The 22112-nt window shown below is 40.3% G+C and overlaps 1 protein-coding gene across 2 annotated transcripts in view; it reads left to right on the forward strand.

The window, feature by feature from the left end:
• The first annotated feature begins 4191 nt into the window (after positions 1 to 4191).
• Positions 4192 to 22112, forward strand: part of NUCKS1 (nuclear casein kinase and cyclin dependent kinase substrate 1) — a 33096-nt gene continuing 15175 nt past the window's right edge. Inside the window, exons 1-2 of one of the 2 annotated variants that reach the window (XM_035010208.1) lie at positions 4192 to 4417; positions 21623 to 21672. In XM_035010208.1, the coding sequence (XP_034866099.1) occupies positions 4401 to 4417; positions 21623 to 21672 (67 nt within the window). In that variant the 5' untranslated portion in view covers positions 4192 to 4400. The remainder of the gene's footprint in view (positions 4418 to 21622; positions 21673 to 22112) is intronic. The other variant, XM_035010207.1, reaches the window with a different exon arrangement.

Consider the following 22112-nt stretch of genomic DNA (forward strand, 5'->3'; position numbering starts at 1 on the left):
CCTGATGCGGGACTCGATCCCGGGACTCCAGGATCATGACCTGAGCCGAAGGCAGTCGCTTAACCAACTGAGCCACCCAGGCACCCTATGTGTGTGTTTGGTGGTGGCATCCTTGAATTTTTTCCATATAACAAATGCTCAGTATGACAGAAACAAAGAGTAATTTATTAAGTGTGTATACAGATTTTTTAATACTTTGATCATGAAAAATTCTAAGTCTCGGGGCGCCTGGGTGGCTCAGTTGGTTAAGCGACTGCCTTCAGCTCAGGTCATGATCCCAGAGTCCCAGGATCGAGTCCCACGTCGGGCTCCCTGCTCAGCAGGGAGTCTGCTTCTCCCTCTGACCCTCCCCCCTCTCATGCTCTCTGTCTCTCATTCTCTCTCTCGCAAATAAATAAAATCTTAAAAAAAAAAAAAATTCTAAGTCTCATGAAGGAAAATGAAGAAGAAAAATCCAATCCACCCATAGTCCCACAACCCAAACAAAACCCCTATTTGCAGAAATCCACCTAACCGTAGCTCTTAACACTCTTTAAAGTAGAGAGGAAGAAAGAAGTCTGGAGCAGAAGAAATATACACAAGAAAATGAAATTAAACGTTTAAATTGACTGTGGCCCAATCTTTTTCTGGCTGTGATCTGAGGGCAGAGGAGCATCCTCCTCAAACCATGAACCTGCCTCCAAGGCTACTCAGCCTCTGGGGTTGTAGAAAGACGAACCAGACACAGAGCCCTTCTGTCCCATCCTTTCAATCTTATGAGTATGGTGGAGCAAGAATCAGCAGTTTGGAGGTAGAAGTTAAAAAAGAAAAAAGCCTAGGAGACGTTTTCTTTAACTTCCTGGCAGGGTCTTCAAAGATAGGTAGCTTTCTGTGGTCCTATGGTCCATAGAAGTAGTGTCTGTCTTTAGATCTAGTTGGATGACTTTCATAAGGTCACAGAACTAGAAGTGCCCAGGACAGAGTAAGTGCTCAAAATTTGTTATAAATCTCCCAGCCACTATAGCATAGCCTTGAAGGAAATGGGTCTTTGTTAGGGACAGGGAAGAGTCCTCAGTCCATCGCCCCAGCACTGCCACTTCTTAGCGTCTTAAGCCCTAACGGGAGAAGGAAAAGACTGCTTCCCAAAATAGAACTACAATCCTAGGGAAATTAAACACTGAGTTTAAAAGGCCCATTAAATCTCAATTTCCAGGGAAAAGGAATGACTGTCTTTTCTGTCTCCTTACCTTTTTTTTGTTTTCATAGTTTTATGATGTATATTGTCCGTTCAGTGTTGTCTGACGCTGCTTTTAAAGTCTAGCCTATTGTATGATGTCTTCAGTTTTCCAACAAACCGGTTGTGGCTGAGACATGTGCCTACAGCAGAGCATTTGGGGATGGACAAGAGGGAACTGACCTTGAAGACTGCATTCCAGGTTCTGGTAGCCAGGGAGACAGTGTTGGAGCTCCTGAGGGCATAATTCAGTACTTGTCCACTAAAAAGTAAACTAGAAATTCAAATAAATCTTCAGTTACTTTCTTCTTAAGAGAGTTTGTTGAAATATTTAGTGAATGAACAAGCAAATGGAGGGAAGATGTTAGCTGAAGCTGCGGTGAGGAGAGAGTCGGGTATGACCCTCACCTTGAAAGAGGAAGAGCCTTAATTCAGTGGCCGTCTATCAGTTGGCCTTGAACTAAACTAGGAGGGCAAGGCCTGGAAGACCTGTCCTGAACTTTCCACCTGCCTGGACATGTTGGCTATGGCCACTTCCTTTTATTACCTAAGGAATGAGTAACAAGAATATCTCTGCCTCATCTCACAATACTAAGTAAAGGTATTTTCTAAAATAACAGCAATCTGCCCTAATAAAACAACCTTCAACAAAGTCACTCATGATCATTACACCACCCCAGTCTCTGCATTGGGATTTTTAACAATCATATGCTTGACAATATACTTAGTCAAAATATATTCAGGCACTGATTAAGGATGCTTACTACCAAAAAACCCAGAAATGTTGGCAAGAATGTGGAGAAACTGGAGCCCTTGTGCCGGGTTGGTGGGGATGAAAACGGTGCAGTTGCTGTGGAAAATAGTATGGAGATTCCTCAAAAAATTAAAAACAATATGACCATATGGTTAGCAATTCCACTTCTGGGTATATACCCCAAAGAACTGAAAGCGGGGGCTCGAAGAGATATTTGTACACCCATGTTCACAGCAAAATTATTCACAATAGTGAAAAGCTGGAAGCAACTCAAGTGTCCACTGACAGTTGAATTGGTAAACAAAAATGTGGCTTATACATACATTGAAATATTATTTAGCCTTTTTTTTTTTAAGATTTTATTTTTTATTTGACAGAGAGAGACACAGCAAAAGAGGGAACACAAGCAGGAGTGGGAGAGGGAGAAGCAGGCTCTCTGCGGAGCAGGGGTCCCAATGCAGGGCTCGATCTCAGGACCCTGGGACCATGACCTGAGCTGAAGGCAGATGCTTAACGCCTGAACTACCCAGGCGCAACTATTCAGCCTTTAAAAAGTAAAAAATTTTGATACATGCTAAAACATGAATGAACCTGGGAGACATTAGGCTAAGTGAAATCTGTCAGCACAAAAGGATAAATACTATATGATTCTACTTATATGAGGTTTCTAGAGTAGTCAAATTCATAAGAAAAGAAAGTAAAATGATGGGTGCCAAAGTCTGGGGAGAGAGGGAATGGGGAATTAGTGTTTAATGGTACAGAGTCTCAGGAAGATGAAAATGTTCTGGAGACAGATGGTGGTGAGAGTTGTACAACAATGTAAATGTACTTAATGCCACTGAACTATATACACTTAAAAATAGTTAAAATGGTGAATTTAATGTTTGCACTTTTTTACTACCCACACACACAAATTCAGGGAAGAACGGGTAGAGTGACATGGCTAAAGGGAGAAGATAACTTGTTTAATGCTTCACTGGTGGACTGTGACTTTCTCTTCCCTTAGAGAAGCCAGATTTTATAAGGGCAGATTTTCAGGAGGCAGACAGTGCTAGGTTTGTTTGTTTATAGAGTGTATCTTCAGTTGGTTATTAACAGGCTGCCTTGGCAGGCATTGAAATTTATTTTACAATAGTGGAGTAAACCTTAGTCATTCCCATAGGATCCTCAGCTCTACCTCTGAGAATTTTAGGCGTCCAACAAACGTTCATGAATTTAAATGAAATGATCTAAGCGACCTTAGGTTGTCTTGAGTCTTGAGCCAATCCCACCCACTCCTACCCAAGGATCAGGTCATTTTTCAAAATTGAATTTAACAAATACGTAGATATTGCTTACTGTGCACTGGTGACCGTCCTAGGGGCTTTTCATATTTCAACTCATTTAATTCTAATAGCCCTATGAGGTAAGTATTTTTGTTCCCCATTTTACACTTGAGAAAACTGAGGCACAGTGAGGTAAAGTTCTACAACTACTAAGTTGTGGACCTGAGGTTCAAACCAAAACACGCTGTAGCCCCAGAGCACATGCTTCTAATCATTAAGCTCCTGAAGTAATGTCGGAGACTGGGACTCTAATGACCCTGAAGTGGATCTCAAGGTCCAGAATGGAGCATGGAAATTGGGAGTGAAGTTATTCCTTGATTATGATCCTGCCTCCCTGCTCCAACAGCGGTTGGAGTCCCTGAGGGCTAATGCTGAAGCCAGGGGAAAGAGCTTGCGCGTTTAGGGTCAAAAAATTTTTGAACCTATGGAATTTCCCTCCAATTCTGAAGCAGCCCCTTGGTGACGAATCAGCTGCCTATCCCACGGGTTTTGCTATTAGTGCAGTCTCTAGATGATCAAGGCAGGCGAAATGAAACATCATTAAACTACCACTAAATGACACTGAACCCTATGTAAATCTTTTTTTCTAGTCGTTCCAAGATGCAACCCAAAACGAATCTGCAATTCCGGAGTGGAAACCAGGGGGCGGGCCAAGCAGCGACCATTTTTGTTTTGCGGCCGTGCGCTCTCAGAGCATCTTGACTAACAGGACCCCACGGAGGAGGTGGGGCCTATCAGTGCGCGGGGCGGAGCCTGGAAGACGTGATGATTCAAACGGGCTAATAAGCTCGGCGCATCTGGCAAAACCCGCCAATGACCGGGCGTGATGGGGCGGAGCCCACGAGCCCTAGTGCGCTTGGTTGCACCGCGGCTTTGGCGCATTTTCGGCTGGTTTGATTCATCCATTTTGAAGAGACGGGGGAGCGGGGGGCTCGTCTGATTAAGGGGCCCTGAACCAAGAAGCAGCGGAGTTTGAGAAGCCAGCAGTTCGGGGTTCGGCGGCAGCGGCCCCATCGGCCGAAGTTGGGGGGGGTGGGGCGCCGAGCGCGCGGGGTGGGGGGGGTCCTGGTCTTTGGCTTCTCGACTCGGTCCTGTTTCGACAGCGAACATGTCTCGGCCTGTCAGGTCAGTGCGGAGTCCGAGGCCTGGAGCGGGATGGAGGGGGTTGGGGGTGAGTGGTGAAGGACTGGGGGACAGAAGCCTGCAGTCGGCCCTCTCCGGTGCCACGCGCGGCCTCCTCCCTTTCGGGGCCCGCGCGCGCCCTTGAGCGTGGGGGGCCTTGCTGGCGCGCGGGGCTACGCGGGGGTGGCGGCCGCGCGCCCATGCGCGCGCTCCTCCCCGCCCCGCGCCGCTGCAGGGCTCCGGGCTGCTCTGCTGCCTCCCCCACCCGCCGCACTGGAGCGGGCGGGGTGTTCCCTGAACCGACAGCGGCCGGAGGGGGAGGGGTGTGAAGTCAGTGCCCCCACCCAGGCCCCACCTCCTCGGGGCCAACCCCTTGGAGCCTGCGGGGAGACGGGCCGAGTCGGGCTCGGGCTCGGCTCCCCACCCCACCTTACGTGAGGAGGGGCTGAGACGCCCGGGTGGCTCCTTGCCCCCTCTGCTTGCGTGGGGGTGGGGGAACTCAGCCCTCTTTCTCTAGCGGACGGGGGTGTTCCATGCAAAGGGGGAGGGGCAGCACTGCCGCCCGGCCCCGCCTCTGTCCTCCAGGGTCGCCGCAGGGCCCCGCCTCCCGGATTGGGCCGGGCGTGGGCGGGACCCGTTCTTTTCCCCTCCGGCAAAAGTGAGAGCTCGGGACTGGGCCCTGGAAAATAATGACTGCTGCCTCTCCCCCGACTCGGAGTTCGGAGCGGGTTAACGGCCCCCTCCCCCCACGTCGAGCTCGCTGTTTCCCTCCGACTAGAAATGTCCTTCCTCGGGGAAACGTCCCTACTCAGGAAGGTGCGGGTTAACAGCACGACCCAAATCCCGTGTGGTTCTCGTTCCCGCTGCCTGTCTCTACGCTCACTCGGCGTACGTGTCTCGGATGTTTTTGTAACTCTCTCTTTCCCCCCCAAATAACCTAATAATAAAGGGACTAGATTCAGGTAACCAGTAGACTTGATTCTGAGAATTTCAACAAGTTTGCTGTTCCCAGCGGACGGTGGAATCGCCCTTCGCCGTCCTCCTGGCTGTTGTATGGAATGTGCCATTTATGGAGGGGTGTGGCTTAATCCAATGTGTTGAGGCCTTTAGGAGGAGAGCTGTTGCAAATAACTGTTACTTTCAATGTAGTGTCCGTGACGCTTTCGATGTAAGGGATCGGCTGCTTCGCATGGTGTTTTCTAGATATATGGGTAAAGGTTTAGATTTAAAATGTTTTAACAGTTGTTGCTTCCCCTTCTTCATTCCAAGTTTTGTGAGAAACGGAAGTATTTTGACCTAGAGCTCTAAAGAGAGGTTTGGAACCCGGGAAAGGGTTTTGTTCCACACCGTTCTGTCTCCGACTAGAGCATCCGTCTCCAACTGGTGGTGCTATGGGACTGCATACTTCCACGCTCGGGGTGGGCATGAGGAGAGGGCTAACTAACTCCCTGACTGCTTTTCTGCCTTCTAATTTCTACCCGCATCTCTGATAACTCCCCATCGCCACCGGGAAGAGTTTTGCCCACTTTCTGGCAAGGAGTCTGGATAGATTTTTCAGATTATAGTATGCATACTTTTTTTTTTTTTTTTGGCATGAAAATTGATGAATGTATCCCATCAATTTATGTAGAATATTTTCTTTAGGATCAGGTTAAATAGACAATATCGTAATAAAGATTTGATTCATCTGGATTGGATCTCCTGTCTCTGGAAGTAAATTACTGTGTGGTGAAATTGGACTATTTTTTTCTACCTTTCCACTTCGGTTCACTAGGTTTTGATGACTTTTTATGTTATTGTTGTGACTTTATTATACTCATCTGCCTGAATTTGTGTTCCCAGATTTAGATATTGGGAGCACGAACAGAATTTTTTCATTCGAAAACGTTGATTTTTTTTTTTTTTTTTTTAAATATCACCAGGTGGGGATATATTGAGCATGGGGCTGTCCGTTTTTTGGAGACTTCACAACTTTTTTCTTGTTCATTATGTTGTTAAAAGTAATTTTAACTGTCTATTTGCCCCAATTGAAGAATGAAATTAATATATTGGCTTTTGGGGTCACTTTCATATTATTAAATTTAAAGCAACTTGGTTTCTGATTATATATTTTAGTGATTAAAGTCTCTTTGTAACTTTTTAAAAAGTTTTTAATATACTCATGAGCAATAATAAAGCAGAAATAATTAAACTTGAGTTTGGTGGTTTGTTAAATTTTGCAATAAAGTCCTGTCTTAGGGAAGTGCTTTTGTTCCAAGGTGTAAATGAAGAATCTATATACCTGAGGGCATTTAACAAAAAATTAATGATAGACATTGACCAGATATCAGAATGATCAACCTGTTTAAAAAAAACCCCAAAAAAGCACAAGTTGGAAAATAAGTGTCAGCACATCTTCTTTTAGGGCATATTTCTGCCCTTTAGGGCCTATATATAATTTTGGAGGTTTTTCTGGTGTTCATATTTACTGTAAGTATTATTCATTTTAATACTAACCAGAGCATTTAAAGAAGAGTTAGAAATGTACTAATGGCTACTTGACACCAATTTCCGTGTGCGGGGAATGATGAACTGATAAGCTGGAGCAGGTTTTTCCATAGATGTGTGCAACACATCTAAGTAGTTTTATTCATACAGTATTGCTGTCTCTACCTTTTACAGCATCTGACTCATTGTATATAAATGAGAGCTCAAATATTTTAGGCCTTGGGTTCAATTTTATAGCATAAAATTATAATCTTGGAGCTAGAAAGAAATTTAGGCAAATTCATTTTACAAGTGACTTAATGGGGATCTGGACAAGTGAAGTGTCTTGCATCACACACTGGATGTAGAGGTTGGGCCTAGAACCTAGATTTCTTAATTCTCAGGCCTGCTTACTTTCACCCTTTCTGAATAGTAATCACTTTACCTTCGGCCTGATAAGTATTGATGTTGTAGTATACGGCACTTTTTTTCAAAGTGCTTTCATGATTCTTGTGAGGAAGGAAAGAAAATGCTGTTACTTGTAAAATATGAGGAAGAAAAATCAGAGATTTACTGACTTGTCCAGACTTGAAACCAGGTTTCTTGAAATTCAGCTTAGTGTATTCTTCAAAGACCCTCTTCCCTTATTGAAAATGACCAAGTCATTCAGATCAATGTTTGCTCCTTTCTTCAGAACATAACTTGATATCTAGTTGTTTTTTGTTTAGTACTTGAGATTGCAGGGAACCTTTAACCTTGAAAGTTTAGATGTGAAAGCATAGGTTCATACTGGTTGATAAAAAGTTACTTTAAATAAATGTTTTAAATAGCAGTTTTGTTCAACTCAATTTAAAATAATTTTCAGAGATACTTTTTAACTAAAAGTATGTTTTTGAAAAACTAAAAACTTCAGAGATGAAGTCCAGTTCCTTCAGTTTGCCAGTGATGACTTTGAAGCCAAAGGAATTAAAGTGTAAAAATAGTTGCAAAACTATTTAAACTGCATGAGTTTTAGCTATTCTGCTTGCTACTAGATTTGCATTGACTATATTTGATTCCACATATAATGTAGTAACAGGTCTGCAATCCCTGTATAGTTTGAAACCATTGGGGCCATGTGTGTTTTGGAAGTTCAGTTATTTTCAAAAATTTTTCAAGTAATGATGCCTATACTGTGCATTAATGGGCTATCACCATTGAGTTCTGCAGTAGTACTTCTGTAATCAAACACCTTAATATCTCTGTAATAAAACTGAATTTTCACACTAAAAAGCAACTAAAAGCCCTCTCATTGTTCAGGTAAACCTGAAACATTTGGTTTTCAGAACTTTTTGAATTTCTAAATTGTGGATTAGAGATTGTGGACTTTTAACAGAAGTACTTTTTCAACCTTCAATTTTAGAAAAAATAAAATCACATCAAAACTCAAAAGAACAATCACTGAGCAACTTTTTTTGTGCCAAATTTTCTTCCAGAAACTTTACACATATTTCACATTCTTCAAACAACTCTTCAAGCAAGGTATATGTTACTCCCGTCGCATATGTAAGGTAGCTGAGGCTTGGCTAAATTAACTGGCCCAGTTGACCTGTGAAGAGGTAAAGCGGGAATTCAAATCCAAGTGTGACCAAGCCACAACCAATGTGATCTTTCCCGTGAGACACATTGCCACAGGGTGTTACTCTTTTTCATGGTAGTAGCGCATTTTGCCATCTTTGGAAGGGATTACAGTTCATAATAGGACTTTGATGGGGAGGACCAACTTTAAAATGGGGGAGGAGGGTGAAAATTTTTTTCGGAAAGAATAGGAGAATATGTGAAGGGGTTAAAGGAAGATAACTTGAATGGAGAGGGAAAAGCAGTGAAATAGTATAACACCTGGGGGGAGAAATGTGAACGTTAGATAAGTGGCATTGCTTTCAGTATGTATAGATTTTGTAATACAAGGGCATTTACTCCCTGACTAAATTAAGTGAATAAATTTCAAAACCACCTAAAGGACACTACAAGAAAATTAATGGACTCATTTTACATACAAGTATAGATGCAGAAACACCAGAGTATTAGCTAACTGAATCCAATGTGTATTAAAAATAAATGTGATCAAGTAGGATTTGTCCCAGGAACAAAACTTAAAATCTGTTACTGATACATCATATTAAAAGACAAAAAGAGGGAACACCTGGCTGGCTCAATCAGTAGAGCATGTGACTCTTGCTCTTGGGGTCATGCGTTCCCGCCCCACATTGGGTGTAGAGCTCACTTTAAAAAAATAAAGGACAAAGGAAAAACATGGTATTTGGAAAGGTTCAACACCGATAGTAAAACTGAGTATGATAAAATTAGGAAAATTAAGATTAAAAATTGGAGTTGATTTAACTTGACAAAAGTTACAAACTAAGGTAAGTGGTTGAATTTTTAGCGTTTTAAATAAAACTAATGGTTGGGGGGAGGTAACATGGTGCAGAGAAAGAAATCCAGGGATCAGGCAATGTAGGCTCTGGTTTCTACTTAGGGATGGAGATGTTGCACTCCATTAGAAGAATAGTAGCTTGCCTTTACAAAGCATTTTATAGTTTTCCTAGGTTTCTTTCAACTCTAGAAATAAAATTAATTAAGGAAAAAGTAATTTTGAATAAAGAAAGGGCAATTGGTTTTATTGTGCATATGGCCTGTTTTTCCCAGAAGTACAAAACAAGGTCACCACCGTAGTGTGTAATTCTAGGACACCATCTCCTAGTCCTGTGAATGGTGCTCCTCTGGAGTTAGTAAGAATTAGAGCTTGCACAGCCAGATGGGTTGCTTTGCAAACTTCAACTACTTGAACTTAATAATAATGAAGCTATTGAGTATGCCATGAAATGCTACTTCTGTTTGCATTTTTAAATTCTCAGCTGCAAAGATAGGAATAAATATGATCTCATTACTCCAGATTATGAAGAAGAAGCTTTTTGGATTGTTGAGATGAGAGCTAGCACTTAACAGACCGCCATGTTGTGCACAATAGAAACCATTGGAGTCAGCACAGGATCACTTTGGTCAAACTGGGGCATCCCCTTGTTTTTTGTTTTTGTTTTTTAAAAAACCTATTTCTATCTAGATTCTGAGAAGTAGAACTGATGGTTAGAGACTTGCATTGCCATATTTTTAGATAACTACTATCTAAATAGCCATAATTACAGGTCTTTGAAATACTTTAGTCAGAGAGACCACAGGTTGCCAAAGAATGTTTCTACTGGGTGTTGCATATTTTCAGGTGCTGCTTCGTGCATGTCTATTTTTTTTAATTGTGCCCCTCTCCAGTTACTTGCTAAGCAAGGTGATCTTCAAGGAGATTTCATCTGTCAAGCTAAAATGACCCAGAAGATGAACTACTTGAGAAAGTAAACATTAGCTCCACTTAGAAATAAAAAATCCACTCTGCCATTCATTGGGCTGGAATAGCAAACATGGCTGGCTGTCTTCCACAGATAAGCTGCAGCTGTAAGACTTAGATCAATCCTCTTTCAAGTGACTACTGCTTTCCTACTAAGAAATTATTCTCTAAAAGCAGAGACTATCAGAAACTTTGCTGTTTGAAATTAGTAAGAATGAAACCCCACACTTCTGTCAGAGCTAGGTCCTTTTGACTTGGGAGAACTCCTTTTACAACTTAAGAGCTTCAGATGAGGAGCTGCTGGACCCAATTCCACATCCAGCTTAACTTCTCTGCCAAGAAGTAGGACCCAGTTGTGGTCAGACCTGATGTTAACCCCATTAAACACATTGTCCCTGTGCTTTGAGCCTATCAAGATACTGCTTTATTTAAATTTCCCCTAAAATCTACCTTTCCCCAAACGCTTTTGTTTTCCTCTGTATGGTGAGGTACTCCACACTTGATGTGCCATTGCCTTCATTGTAACGAGTCACTAAACCTGACAGCCTGCAGATTTGTGGCAGGTGGTTGAGTTAAGACAACTGAAAGAGTCCACTGAGGTTCCCGAGACACTCTGCTGCAGACAGGACTCTACAGGGTAGTGTGCGCTTCTGAGGCCCCTTCAGTCTGACCTGCTTGAGGTTTCTCTGTCCCTAAATGTATAGGTTTTACACTCAACTTACATGTTGGGAAAAATCTAGCCCGTTTTATTTAATATTTTTTACTCACTGAAATTTGTGTTCGTGACCTTTAGACAAAATATTTTCCTATATGGAGAGATATGGTGGAACTGAATATTTTTTAGGAATAAGTGTCCTATTATTTATTCATCTGGACTGAAACATTAGCAAGTTGATACAAGATTTAGTAGGGGATTATGACAGTGAGCTAATAAACACCTGCCTGGCTCATCATTCAAAACTCCTTCACTACCTCCCCTTTTCTGCAGAAATTAGAAACTCCATCCAAGAAACCTAGGACTGCTTTCCTAGAATGTTCATTTTATTATACTTAACTGTTTTCTTGCATCTTGTGATGCTTTGAATTTTACATTTAGTTGTAACAGAATGATACAAGATACAGTCAAAGGAATAAATCTTAGCCAACTTGAAGCTTAAGATGAATGAAATGCTTGTAAGAAGTTAGTCTTGAGTTCAGGTATCCTGACTTCTGTGAACTATTCTTAATGTCCTGAGAAAATTTGGCATATGAATAATCTTTGAGGAATAGAAGAATGGAGAGAGACAAAGGGAGTAGTGTAGTGATACAGGAACTTTATGTAGATAGGCAGATTTGTGAAGGATCAGGAAGGGAAGGTTTGAGAGGTTACAGGCAACAACAGTGCCCTGTGGGGTATTGGTTCAGATGGGCTTGAGTTGGAAAATTGGCTTTATTACTTAATAACTTGCAGTGGTAGGAAAGTTACTGAGCCTATTTGAGCATTAGATTCTTCAGATAAAATTGAATTCACATTAATTAGCTCCTCTTGTGAGATTGTGAGGATTAAATGAGAATTTAGGTGAAGTATCTGGTGCATCGTAGTAACTGCTGTTGTAGTAATTTTAAATTCAGCGTGGGCTCACAAAAAGCCAGTCTCAGGTCAGTAGTCTTCCTAATGCTGGCTTTCAGGGATATCACAAGCATTGGATTCAAATTTTGTTTTTAAAATATTAAAGATCAAAGTTAAGCAGGTTTCTTTAATGCAGGACTTTCAAAGCTTTCACTTGTTTAAGGAGGTGATAATACCCAAATTGATCTGGCCAGGAAATCTTTAGAAAACCTATCTTGAAAACAGAAGTTGGGAAAATCTGTAATGAGAAAATTCTTTAAATTTGAAATTATAGGACAACTTTATGCTCTTACAATGCTGCTTTTACTTTTTACTCGCTGTGTCTTATTTTGTGGTTCCTGGGAATATTTCGTTCAGACAAAAAACGTTTATTTTTTAGAAGCTTAACTATCATTGGTTTAAATGAACCCTTTTTTTTTTTTAATTAGAGTAAAAGAATACTGTAAAAATACTGGGTTTCTCTCTTTTTATACATTTTTTAAAAAGATTTCATTTATTGGGGCCCCTGGGTGGCTCAGTCAGTTAAGCGTCTTCCTTTGGCTCAGGTCATGATCCCAGGGTCCTGGGATCCAGCCCCACATTGGGCTCCCTGCTCCATGGGAAGCCTGCTTCTCCCTCTCCCACTCTCCCTGCTTGGTTTCCTGCTCTCACTGTCTGTAAAATAAAGAAAATCTTAAAAAAAAAAAAAAAAGATTTTATTTATTTGTCAGAGAGCAAGAGAGCACAAGCAGGGGGAGGGGCAGGCAGAGGTAGAAGCAGGCTCCCCGCTGAGCAGGGAGCCCCATATGGGAGTTGATCCCAGGACCCTGGGATCATGACCTGAGCTGAAGGCAGATGCTTAACCTACTGAGCCACCCAGCATCCCTATCTCTTTTTTTTTTTTTTTTAGAGAGAGTGAGTGAGTGGGGCGGGGCTGGGGGGGTGCACAGAGAGAATCTTAAGCAGGCTTCACCCCCAGCCCAGAGCCCAACTTGAGACTCAGTCTCATGACTCTAAAATCATGACCTGTGCGGCAGTCAAGAGTCGGACCCTTAACTGACTGAGCCACCCACGAGCCCCCTGGGTTTCTCTTTCAACAAGGATTTTGACAGAGCTTCACATGAGGTCCTTGTGGGAAAAATGAAGAAATGTAGGCAGAATGCTAGTTCACTGTGATGGACTTGGACCTCAATAGCCATACCCAGAGAAGGCAGATGAATAGATTTAGGTCAGCCTAAAAGAACATTTCCACTGATGCCTTAAAGGACTTTGTTCTTGGCCAGTGTTGATTAAGTTTGCAGGTAATAGGAAGTTGAGAAGTTAAATAATATGTTGAAATGAAGTACAAAAAGGTCTTGCATCTTGGGAAAAGGAGGCTTTGGTTATTGGAATTGCAACATCCAGTACGTTCTGTGATATAACAGCCCAAAAGGCAATTGAGATCTTGGATTACATTAGTACAAACCCAGAGTAGAACAGGAGGAGGAAATTTGTAATCCTGATCTCCCTCTGTCCTCCGCATACACCTTTGTAAACCTTATTGTGTTGTTACGATTAGATTGGGGCACTACTTGATAAACTTTACTAAATCCCAGGTGGTATGCAGGGTAGTGACTAGGTCATGAGGATGCTTGAAATAAGTCACGAGGAAGGATTGAAGGAACCCTAGTATTTAGCCCTGAAGAAAAAAGTGGAAACTGTCTTATAAAGTGTAAGGGCTACTCTGTGGAGGAGGGGTTAGATTTAAACCATGGTAATCCAGGAGGTAGACATGACAGAATCGGTGAGTGGACTTTAGAGGCAGATTTAGTGCCAGATTTCACCTTCTGGGTCATGAGAGGTTCTTAGGATTCCCTTCTAGGGACATTTGTTGCTAGGATAACAAGTTTGGGATAAGATTGCATTAGATTGTCAAAGGTCTAGTAGTTCTAGGACATATAATACACCTGGTGTCGTCATCATCACCATACTTCCTGCCCCACCACTAGCCACCAAACTTGGGTCAATTTTATTAGTGCTTAAACTTGAAAAATCAAGTTTTTTAAAAAGATAGGAAATTAGGGGTCCCTTACTGGCTCAGTTGGTAGAGCATGCACTCCCTTGATCTTGGGGTGTGAGTTCAAGCCACACATTGGGGGTAGAGGTACTTTAAAGCACCTGGGTGGCTTAGTCGGTTGATTTCAACTCAGGTCATGAACTCTGGTTTGTGGGATCCAGCCCTGAGACGTGCTCTTTGGGCCCTGTGCTGGGCATGGAGCCTGCTTAAGATTCTCTCTCCCTCTCCTCCTGCTCCTCCCCACACAAGCGCGCTCTAAGTAAGTAAATAAATAAATAAAACCTTTATTTTATTTTTTAAAAGATTTTATTTGTCAGAGAGAGCACAAGCAGGGGGAGCGGCAGGCAGAGGGAGAAGCAGGCTCCCTGCTTAGCAAGGAGCCCAATGTGGGACTCGACCCTAGGACCCTGGGATCATGACCTGAGCCAGGGGGCGGCGCCTGAGTGGGTCAGTCAGTTAAGCTTCTGACTCTTGATCGCAGCTCAGGTCTTGATCTTAGAGTCATGAGTTCAAGCCCTATGTTGGGTTCCACGCCCAGCATGGAGCCTGCTTAATAATTAAAAAAAAAAAAAGGAAATTAAAATAGGAAGAGAAGTTATTCTTTTGCTGCCATGAATCAATAACAAATTGTTTTTTGTAAAGGTAAAAATAACAATGACTTTAGAAATCTCTTTTTGCAATCCACTTTATTCTAAAGCAGTGGGTCTCGAACTTGTTTGATGAGGTCCCTACACACAAGAACACAAACACCTGAAACAAGTGTCAGGAACTTACTGTTATTTAGGTACAATTTTCTCTGATATTTTTGATTTGCTTTGTTGTTTTAATGCAGGTTATACACCAATAAATTCATTTCAGGATCCAGTCGTGGGTTGTGACCTATCAGTTGAAAAACATTGTTCTATAGGATCTCATTCATCTGACCAAATGTGATGTTTACCACCCAGGTGATTAGTCAAAAGAGCAATGTTTGTTATTTTAGGTTTCTCAAAATTCAAATTTCAAATGTGCTTTAAGTGCCTAATGAGGAACTTGTTAAATTCTAGAAAGCTAGCAAGGTGGATTTTTTTTTTTATGCTTCTTCCCTGCATTGACCAGAACTTCTTCAGGGTAAAAATGGAAGTATAGTCTGTTGATGGAGCTTAATAATGTAATAGATTGTCTAAAAGGCTCTCCAGTTTGCCTTGAGAAAATGGTTTTGTGCTCTTGAAGTAGTATAAAGCTTAGGGTGTCAATAATTTAATTATATTCAGAAGTTCTGCTTCCTCCCCCGAGTTTGCTTGTTATTGATCTCCATATTTTGATGTGCAGACTTGTTATAAAGTAGAGCTGGATTATGTGGTTTTAGTTTTCTCATCTGTAAAGTTAAGAGGGTTAGGGGCACCTGGCTGGCTCAGTTGGTAGAGCATGCAACTCTTGATCTCAGGGTCATGAGTTCAAGCCCTGTGTTGAGCCAAGAGCTTACTTTTAAGAAAAGAGGCGGGGCGGGGGGGGGGGGGTGGGGGTGGTGCCTGGGTGACTGGGTTGGTTGGTTGATTTCTGCTCAGGTCATGATCTCAGGGTTGTGAGATGGAGCCTGCTTAAGATTCTCCCAATCCCGATCCCCCCGCCCCCCGCCCCTGTCTCCATCTCTAAAAAAAAAAAAAGAGAGAGAGAGAAAGCAAGAGAGAGAAGATTAGATAAGGTCATTTCAAAGGTGTGATAATTTTCATCTCAAACACTGATCCTTGACTCTTCAGAATGTTGGTTGGAGGTGCCTCATGTTTGAGGAGTATCACTGTTTTGGTCTTAGACAGTCACTGCTGTAAGAGCATTTTGGGTGTGTAGACTTTTCAGTATTTAGTAGAAAGAAGTTGATTAAGAGAGTGGAAGAAAAAAGTCCCTATTGCTTCTGAGTTGCTTGAATTATCCCCATTTGGTGCCAAAACCAGATCTTTTCATGTTCTTTGTCTAGCTTCCCGCTTTACCGTTTGTTTTTGCACTTTAACCTGATGCAAAAGTGGGGACTTCTCATCTCAGAGCCCTCTGGTGATCATTCAGAAATTGGTTCATTGTGACCAAGGTACATTTAGAATCTAGACAGATCATGTACGTTTTTAAAGTAAGAAAAAACTTAATTGAAGTTTTTGTGTTCCTATCCAGTTGACCCCTTGAACACTGAGTTTGAATTACATGGGTCCACTTTTATGCAGATTTGTTCAGTAAATACAACACAGTACTATAAATCTATTTTCTCATCCTTAGGATTTTCTTAATAACATTTTCTTTTCTCTAGTTTACTTTATTGTAAGAGTGCATATGACATACAAAATGTGTTAATCGACTATGTTATTGGTAAGGCTTCCGGTCAACAGTAGGCTATTACGTGGTTAAGTTTGGAGGTAGGAGTCAAAAGTTATACACGGATTTTCCCTAAGACATAACATACTTTAAAACAGCAAGTTAATCGTCATGTTCAGATAATTGAAAGTGTTACTTGTGTATATTCATAACTGCAGTGATATTCTGGGTGGAACAAATTAGTACTTACAGGTAATAATAGCTGCTCTTTATTGGTTAGCTGTGTAGCTGGCCCTCACAACAATCTTGAGAGATAGGTGTTGTTATTCCTATTTTACAGGTGAGGAAACTGAAGTTCAGTGAGGGGAGGTAACTTGCTCAAGGACATACAACTAGTAAGTGGCAGAGCCAGGATTTAACCCAGTTCAAAAATCTGTATTTTTAACCTTCTATGCTATAGTGAAATTTTGTGTTGTCCTCCCCGTTCTAGTTATTGTCCTAGTTGTCGATGCTCATTTTACACTGAAGACTCAGGCATTTAAGTGATGGTATTTTGAGGAAGTAAGAATGTTTCTTTGTTTTCAACTCGAAGTAGAACTTCTCATGCCCTTAGACTTATATATTACTCAAAAATGTGTTTCTATCCCAGTATATCTTCTGTTTTTAGTTTACATGGGAGTAAGTTCAGTAAGCGTGATTTCCACCCTAAATAAGGTAAATCTGTAAGGAATGGAATAGTATTTCTACTATTGTTTTGAAGTATCTTTAGAAGGCAGGAATTGAACCAAATTATTATTATAAATCATTATAATGAGTTATTATGAATGACCCTTGTTAACGCAGATCCTTTATTTAAATTATTTTTTCTTTTTCCTCTAACTTAATTTATGGATGGATGCATTCTTTTTTTTTTTTTTTTTGGCCTAGTTATCCTTAAGACAGATTTGCTTCTATATTTACATTTTGCTTTACTTGGATTTTATAGTTTCTGTGATAAATGACATTTATTATGTACATAAGAGAATTCTGATAATTTTGACCATTTTGACATAACTGAAGGTAAAATATTTTGTGTTTCAAATGAGGGAGTGGCCTCAATTTAATTTTGAAAAATTTAAATTTGATTACTCCTATAATATCAGTATAGTCTACATGGCATTTTTTTTTTTTTTTTGGTAGTTCTGCTTGTTAAAAACTAGGATAGAAGAAAATGTACTAAATAGTTGCCTTTTTAATTTCTTAGATTTAAAATAACTAGTTATTTCATATGGTGGAAACTAAATTTTCTTTTGTCATTAAGGGCAGTGGGAAATAAATGTCTGATAGGCTGAAGGCTCCCACATACATCCTCTCATGATACGCTTTCCCACCCTGACTCTTTGCAGATGCCAAGTCCATTTGCTCATCAAATGCATTTCTTGATTTTGGTGTTCTGAATGAAGGAGAGACAGCCCCTGTCCTCAAGAAGTTCACATTTAGTAGGGAAGACAAATTGAGCAGATTATATAGTATCAGTAGAGGATTAAAGGTGTTGAGAGGAGGCAAGGTTGTATCTGATAGGAGTGGGAGTTGAGGCGAGCAGCAATGTAGGCCAAGGAGAAGCATGACCAACTGGTATGAAACAACCTGATTGGAGGAATTACAAATTTCCGGGTTGCTTGATTAAGTGGCAAAAGATAAGGCCTTCAAAGACTTTAAGGAGATTGGATATTATCCTCTCAAGTATCTTATAAAATTAGGTTTCTAACAGAGCCCTTAAATTTGGCCCTAAGAGCAAAAAATTAGAAACATCTGAGTGTCTACTTTTTACCTTGCTCTGTGGTTAAAAAGGAAGGAAAGAAGGCAGGCAGGCAGGCGGGCTGAAAAAAAAGAAAGAAAAATGGGGGAAATGTGGATATAAGAGCATTGTTACCTTCAAGAAGCTTAGATTAGGGAAGAAAACAAATGGTACAGCGATATGAGTTAAGATGTGTCATACACAGAATGATAGCTGACCATTTGCAATTGAGGAAAACTTTTTCCTTGAACTTTAATAATAATTTTATTTAAATTTATGGCATAGGGGTTCCTGGCTGGCTCAGTTGGAAAAGTGTGCGACTCTTGATCCCGGGGTTATGAGTTCAAACCCCATGTTGGGTGTAGAGATTACTTAAATAAACTTAAAAAAAAAAAAAAGGCATAACTTTTTACATCTGTCTGGCAATTTAGGCCATCAGTTCCAGCAGAGAAGGATCTGAGGCCCAAAGAAATTATGTGATTTGCCTGAAGTTCTAGAACCAGAACCCAAGATTCCTATTAACAAAGATTCTATACTTTTTACTGTGTAATTCCATTCTGGAGTATTCCTTGTGACAGACTAAGGAAGTAACTATCTTAGCTAGCTATTACAAAGTTGTTTATGTTGAACCCACACTTAATCTGATCAGGAAGCTGATAGGCCTGTATGTTTATTGCTCCTTTATTTTTAAAGCCTTAAAGTAGCTAACATGTTTTCTCTTTTACAAGTTAAAAACTACAGTTTATTTAGTTGCTCTACATATGATAAACCCTTCGCCATTCTGGTTACCCTTCTTTATATAGTCTCATAGAATATATCTATTGATAGATGGTACCCAAAAATTGTACCATTATTTTAGTTGCAATCCCACCAGCATGGATAAACTAGAATTATTATGCCTGCAATTTCAGAACCTGTACATTAACTATTAGAGATGAAGATTTCAAACTCCCTCTTCTGGATACTTTTCTTATCCTGGTTACATGTCCCATTTTTCTTGATCCTAAATAATGCAGAGCATAGTCCTAATACTGTTTTTCATAGTATGTATCATTAAAAATCACTATTTTGTTAAAACATAGTAGGCATTTAATTATCAGCCCCCCAACTAGTCTTTTTTTATAGAAAATATTTTATTCTTTTTAAATTGTGGTAAAAAGGGGTGCCTGGGTGGCTCAGTCGTTAAGCGTCTGCCTTCGGGTCAGGTCATGATCCCAGGGTCCTGGGTTCGAGCCCCACATAGGGCTCCCTGCTCAGCGGGAAGCCAGCTTCTCCCTCTCCCACTCCCCCTGCTTGTGTTCCCTCTCTCGCTGTGTCTCTCTCTGTCAAATAAATAAAATCTTTAAAAATAAATAAATAAATAAATAAATAAATAAATTGTGGTAAAAATCACATGAAATTTACCATCTTAACCATTTTTAAGTGTACAGGTCTGTAGTATTGAATACATTCACACTGTTATGCACCCAATCTCTACAACTTTCTCTTGCAAAAGTGAAACTATACATGTCATTAGCTATCTCCTTCCCCCTAGCCCCTGGTATCCACCATTCTTTTTTTTTTTTTTAATTTTATTCATCTTTATTTTTTTATTTTTGAGAGAGAGAACACGAGCGGGGAGAGGGGCAGAGGGAGAAGCAGACTCCTCACCGAGCAGGGAGCCTAATATAGGACTGGATCCCAGGACCCTGAGATCATGACCTGAGCCGAAGGCAGACGCTTAACAGACTGAGCCATCCAGGCACCCCTCATCATTCTCCTTCCTTTCTTTTTTTTCTTTTTTATTTTTTTTTAACTTTTTTTTTTAAGATTTTATTTATTTGATTATTTGACAGAGAGAGACAGGGCACAAGCAGGGGGAGCGGCAGGCAGAGGGAGATTTTTTTAAGATTTTATTTATCTATTTGAGAGAGAGCAGCAGTGTGCACAGAGGGAGTGGGGGGACCTCAAGCTGACTCAGCTGCAGGGCTCGCTCTCCAGACCCTGAGATCATAATCTGAGCTGAAAGCAAGAGTTGAACACTCAACTGAATGAGCCACCCAGATTTTATTTTATTTTATTTTATTTTATTTTATTTTATTTTAAGTAATCTCTACACCTAACGGGGGCTCAAACTCAAAACCCCAAGATCAAGAGTTACACGGTCTACCAACTGAGCCAGCCAGGTGCCCCCACCATTCTTTCTGTCTCTGACTTTGACTGCTCTAAGATATCTCATATAAGTGGAATTAATAGTCATGTTTTTAAAATTAACTTTCCTAATAAAATGGTATCGTTTATTTATAAAATCAGCTGCTTTTAACAAAACATATCTAGAGCATATTTTATAGTTTTGCATCTTGACTTACTGAGGCAGTACAATGAAAAGATAATTCATTGCTGGTAGACCAAAGAAAAACAGAAGGCAAAATCCTTTAAGAGCCTATCTTCTCCAAAGCCAAGGTATGGCTATACCTTCCTCCACATCTAAGCCCCATGTTTTCAGAATTCACTCCTACACCTTTCATTTTCACATCTTACATAGAAATTGTATGTATGCTTGGATTCTGAGCATGTTGTCTTTGGATATAAATGATGTCTTAATCTATAAAATCAGGAATATTCCTCTGCTCAGGCTTAAGTGTAGTTGGTGGCGTGTTTCTTTTAGTGATTTCAGTTCACTTATTCAGTATCTAAATGGTACAGTACCTGGAAGGCTCTTTTGAAAGCAAGGCTATTTGGATACTAACATGGAAGCTTTTATATATCTCTAAAGGAGGAATTTTAAACTTTTAGAGTATGAAGTACGAAAATGGAAATTAAGATTGGTTCAAGTTGTTAAAGATGCCTTACCTAATAGGAAGTACTTAAAATCATTGAGTCAAGTAGATACATAAATTTGTGAGACTTTCATATTTTTCTTAATTACAGACCATTTAATAAAAAGCATCTTCTGGGGCGCCTGGGTGGCTCAGGCGTTAAGCATCTGCCTTTGTCTCAGGTCATGATCCCAGGGTCCTGGGATTGAGCCCCCGCAGGGCTCAGCAGGGAGTCTGCTTCTCCCTCTCCCACTCCCCCGCTTGTGTTCCCACTCTCGCTGTGTCTCTCTCTCTGTCAAATAAATAAATAAAATCTTAAAAAAAAAAAAAGCATCTTCTGAATGGATCAGTTATTTTTTCTTCAATGTAAGGCTTAATCTACTATCACCATAATTTGTATATTATAATGTAACTATTATATTTAAAAATCACTCTGTCTTGAAAAAACTCAGTAATAATTTTATCAGGTATACACGTGTATGTGTGTATAGCAGTAAGAATGAAAATGTAAAACATTTAGTTTTTGTTGATGCATATGTGATATTTCTGTGTCATTAATGAATTCATATGGTAGTTTGGCTCATTTTGCTGTTTAAGTGTGTTTTGGGAGGTGGGAGGTTTTGAGGGAGAGAATAGTATTTGAGCTCTCATTGAGATGAGCAGTAGGAGAATTGTAGTTTGAAATACTTTTGGTTTAAGTTAGACTTTTCTGTAACAACGTGAAGGTTTTTTGGCTGAGGTGGGGGCTTACTGAAAAATTTCACAGAGCTAGTTCTAATTTTGTTTATGAGATAGGAGCATGTGTTTTAATATCATAGAAAAGTCCTACATTTTTATGATCTTAATTAGAGTCTCTTCTTTCTACAGAAATAGAAAGGTCGTTGATTATTCCCAGTTTCAGGAATCTGATGATGCTGGTAAGTTTCATGATTTCAGTAAATTGTAAATTATATCAAGATCTGTGTCACCCAAAGCAAAAGTTGAACTTGCATGGATTTTAACTTTTTTTAGTAAGTCATTAAGAATAAATACTTAATTTTTTTCTTACCGGTTTTGGATTCCATAGTTTAAATGTGCAGTAATTCTGATGCAGTATTTATTAGTTGATAATGTCCCCAGCTATAATCACAGTAAAACGTACCTTATATTAGTTTAAGTTTTTTGCATAATAAAGTAACTTAGAGTATTGTGTGGAACATCTTGGATTGTGAACTAATTTATCATGGAATGAATAGTATGTCTTTTTTTAAAAATATTTTATTTATTTGTCAGCACAAGCAGGGGGAGCGGCAGGCAGAGAGGGAGAAGCAGGCAGAGGGAGAAGCAAGCTCCCTGCTGAATAGGGAGCCCGATGTGG

This window comes from Mirounga leonina, unplaced genomic scaffold (genome assembly GCF_011800145.1).
Source record: "Mirounga leonina isolate KUSES-001 unplaced genomic scaffold, KU_Mleo_1.0 Mir_154, whole genome shotgun sequence".
Taxonomy (NCBI): domain Eukaryota; kingdom Metazoa; phylum Chordata; class Mammalia; order Carnivora; family Phocidae; genus Mirounga; species Mirounga leonina.